Source organism: Oratosquilla oratoria, chromosome 21 (genome assembly GCF_046742065.1).
Source record: "Oratosquilla oratoria isolate Oo_2021 chromosome 21, ASM4674206v1, whole genome shotgun sequence".
In the NCBI taxonomy this organism is placed as follows: Eukaryota; Metazoa; Arthropoda; class Malacostraca; order Stomatopoda; family Squillidae; genus Oratosquilla; species Oratosquilla oratoria.
Window position 1 is genome coordinate 43,339,408 of NC_134797.1, and position 3,175 is coordinate 43,342,582.

The 3,175-nt window shown below is 53.3% G+C and overlaps 1 protein-coding gene across 1 annotated transcript in view; it reads left to right on the forward strand.

Moving 5' to 3' along the window:
• Nucleotides 1–855, forward strand: part of LOC143037084 (uncharacterized) — an 8,395-nt gene extending 7,540 nt beyond the window's left edge. The window contains exon 2 of the mRNA XM_076205196.1: nt 427–855. Coding sequence (XP_076061311.1) covers nt 427–855 — 429 coding nt within the window. The remainder of the gene's footprint in view (nt 1–426) is intronic.
• The last annotated feature ends 2,320 nt before the right edge of the window (nt 856–3,175 follow it).

The following is a 3,175-nucleotide window of genomic DNA, read 5'->3' on the forward strand; positions in this document are numbered from 1 at the left end:
AACATTGGACCAAAAGGTCTCCTATCGGCATGCTCCTCCTTTGCAGTCCTTTGTAACACTAACATCACCACAAACATTACCACCAAAAAAATAACAGCAACAACAAACACCACCACCACCACTAAAAACAAAAGAACAAACATCAAACAAGCATCAACCACCACCACCACCACCACCACCACCACCACCACCACCACCACCACCACCACCACCACCACCACCACCACCACCACCACCACCACCACCACCACCACCACCACCACCACCACCACCACCACCACCACCACCACCACCACCACCACCACCACCACCACCATCACCACCACCACCACCACCACTCGACCGCTGTCTAAGCACGGTCTGTTTAGGCTAAGAGTTCTTGCCACTCGAGATGGAGAGGGCCACTCAATTCTTGTTGCCTTCCAGTTTGCGTTCCTGCTGGCCCTGGCGGCCCTCTGCGTGGCCACCGCGGACGCCTCCTACCGCTACGAGGCGCCCCAGGCCTCCGAAGAGTCCCACGAGGAGGAGGAGGAAAAGGACTACGGCCCGGCCAAGTACGACTTCGCCTGGGCCGTCGAGGACGAGGAGTCCGGTAACGACTTCGGCCACCAGGAGGAACGCGACGGCGACCGCACCGAGGGCTCCTACTACGTCCAACTCCCCGACGGGCGCCTGCAGAAGGTGACCTACTACGTGGACGGCGACTCCGGCTACGTGGCCGAGGTCACCTACGAGGGCGAGGCCCACTATCCTGAGCCAGAGTCCACAGAAGAGGAGGAGGAAGAGGAGGAAGAGGAGGAGAGGAGGGGTTATTCCTATGCTCCCCCTAGATCCTTCTACGGAGCCCCCCACTGAGGGCCTCTCTCCTCCCGAGGTAGCCCCCCCCCCAGGACCTCACCACCACCCAAGAATGACCATCGACCCACGTAGGACCCTCCTGCAGATGGCGTCCTCTTCCGTCTGCGCGATGTCTTCTCTCTGACCAGAGACTTTAATTTATTGGATGTGTGAAACTCAATACAGAATGTGCTCTAGAGCCTCTCTTTTCTTCTTCCTCCTTGATTCCCGTCCACGTGTCGCAAAAGCGGGAGTGGCTTCGGTCCTCCTGACAGTGACAAAACAGTCCTTTTTTCTATTCGTTTATTTACTTGTTTATTTTAATCTGAGAGCATTTGGTTGTCCTCCGTGTCCTCGGCTTCGTCCCAAAATGCCCCATAGTCCTCGCCGAGACCACTCCCACCCTCCCTCCCTTCACCCCTTTCCTCTCAGCCCCTTTCTCTCTCCCCTCTTCTCTCCTCTCTTCTTCCTTCCCAACCTCTCCCTCACACACTATCCTCATTTCCCCCCTCCCTCCTGTCTCCTCTCTCCCCTTTCCCTCCTCCCCCTTCTCCCAAGTCCCCCTTTTCCCACCTCCCCCTTTCCCTCCTTCCCCCCCCCCCATTATCTCATAGAAGGTTCGACATTCTCCCTGAGGGCTCCGGCGCGAAATTGTCCACGAGGATAGAAGCGCTGGTAATCTACAGCCCACAACAACAAAGTCCCGAAGGACCAAGGTCTGCCCTCTCTGGAGCCTCACAACCGAGCTCATGGCTTTGAACACACTGACACCCTCTGAACTCGTCGCTTTATGAAAAAGGGTTTACTCACAGAATGGACATCCCCCAAAAGCGGTTTTGACTAAACGTGGTTAATTTCTAAAGTTATCCTCATCCTCTCAAATACAACGTGCTTTGTCTTTGGTCTCTTCTGCATGTGTCGTAGCCAGTGTTACTTTATGTATTACTGTTCAATTTCCATGGGACTTTGGGCTTGTGGAAAGAAATATGCTGACATTGCTCAGTCCTGGCATACAGACTCCGTTCACAAACACCATAAGGCCTGGCGCCAGTAGCCAAGCTTAAGAGATCGTAAGTTTACGATATAGTAAGTTTACGATGTTTACCAGGCTTCTGTCCAAGGTTGGGAGGGCGTCAGGAGACCTTTCCCTGTCAGGGTGACATGACGCTGGTCCAGGATGCAAATCATGCCCCACTTTCGAGTTTGTTCAGTTGTGAAGGTTGACCTTCAAAGGACGCTGGACTTGTCCAGGAACCTTTTTTTTCTCCAAGACTGCTTGTTTGATCTAGCTTGTAAACAGTCTCTCACTCTCGCTCTCGTTTTGCCCGTGTGCATGCATGTATGTGTGGATTTGAGTGTGCATGTGTGTGTGTGTGTGTGTGTGTGTGTGTGTGTGTGTGTGTGTGTGTGTGTGTGTGTGTATGTGTGTGTGTTTATGTTACATCCTCTCTCTCTCTCTCTCTCTCTCACACATACACACACACACACACACATACACACACACACACACACACACACACACACACACACACACACACACACGCACACGCACACACATACACGCACAAACACACACACACACACACACACACACACACACACACACACACACACACACACACACACACACACACACACACACATTACCGCCATATTAACCTTAGTTGATATTCACTGTCGTCTTTTTCCTTTCGCAACTTCCCTCTCGTCCACCCTAGACGCTGTTGACCAGTTCCTCCAACTCCGATTTACTATCTCCTTTGAGCATCGCATCGTCCGCAGGCACCACGAGTTCTGCCATGCACCTCCTGCTCCCTTCTCCCAGACCGCCGCACTCTACTCCGTTCCTCACTCTACTCCTCTCGAAGCTCCATCCTTGAACGCGGATGGAACAACCAGGGCGACATGACACATACTCTACCACAGCCCCAAGACTTCCTCTCGCCACCTTTTCCCGGATTCAGATGCCGCCCTCGCCTCCTTTATCAATCCTTACCACACCCTATTGCCTTCCACGGCGGTCCTGTGTCCACTCTGCCAGATGCTTCATCCAGATCCATGAACGTTTCCTAAGCATCCCAATGGATTTTGGTAAATTGTTTGGAGCATGTGGTCGTTGGTGCATCCCGTCCCCGGCTCTCGTACGAATCCTCCTCCCATCCTCCTCCTTCCCCCCGACTTTACTTCCCCTCCGTTACTCTTCTGGCTTTTCCGGCCGCATTTCTGTCGTGCACTTTTCCTTGTGTGGTCAGCACATGCTCAGACCAGTATACTTTCTCTCTCTCTCTCTCTCGCACTTTCTCTCTCTGTCTCTCCCAACCTTCTTGCGCCAGTGGAC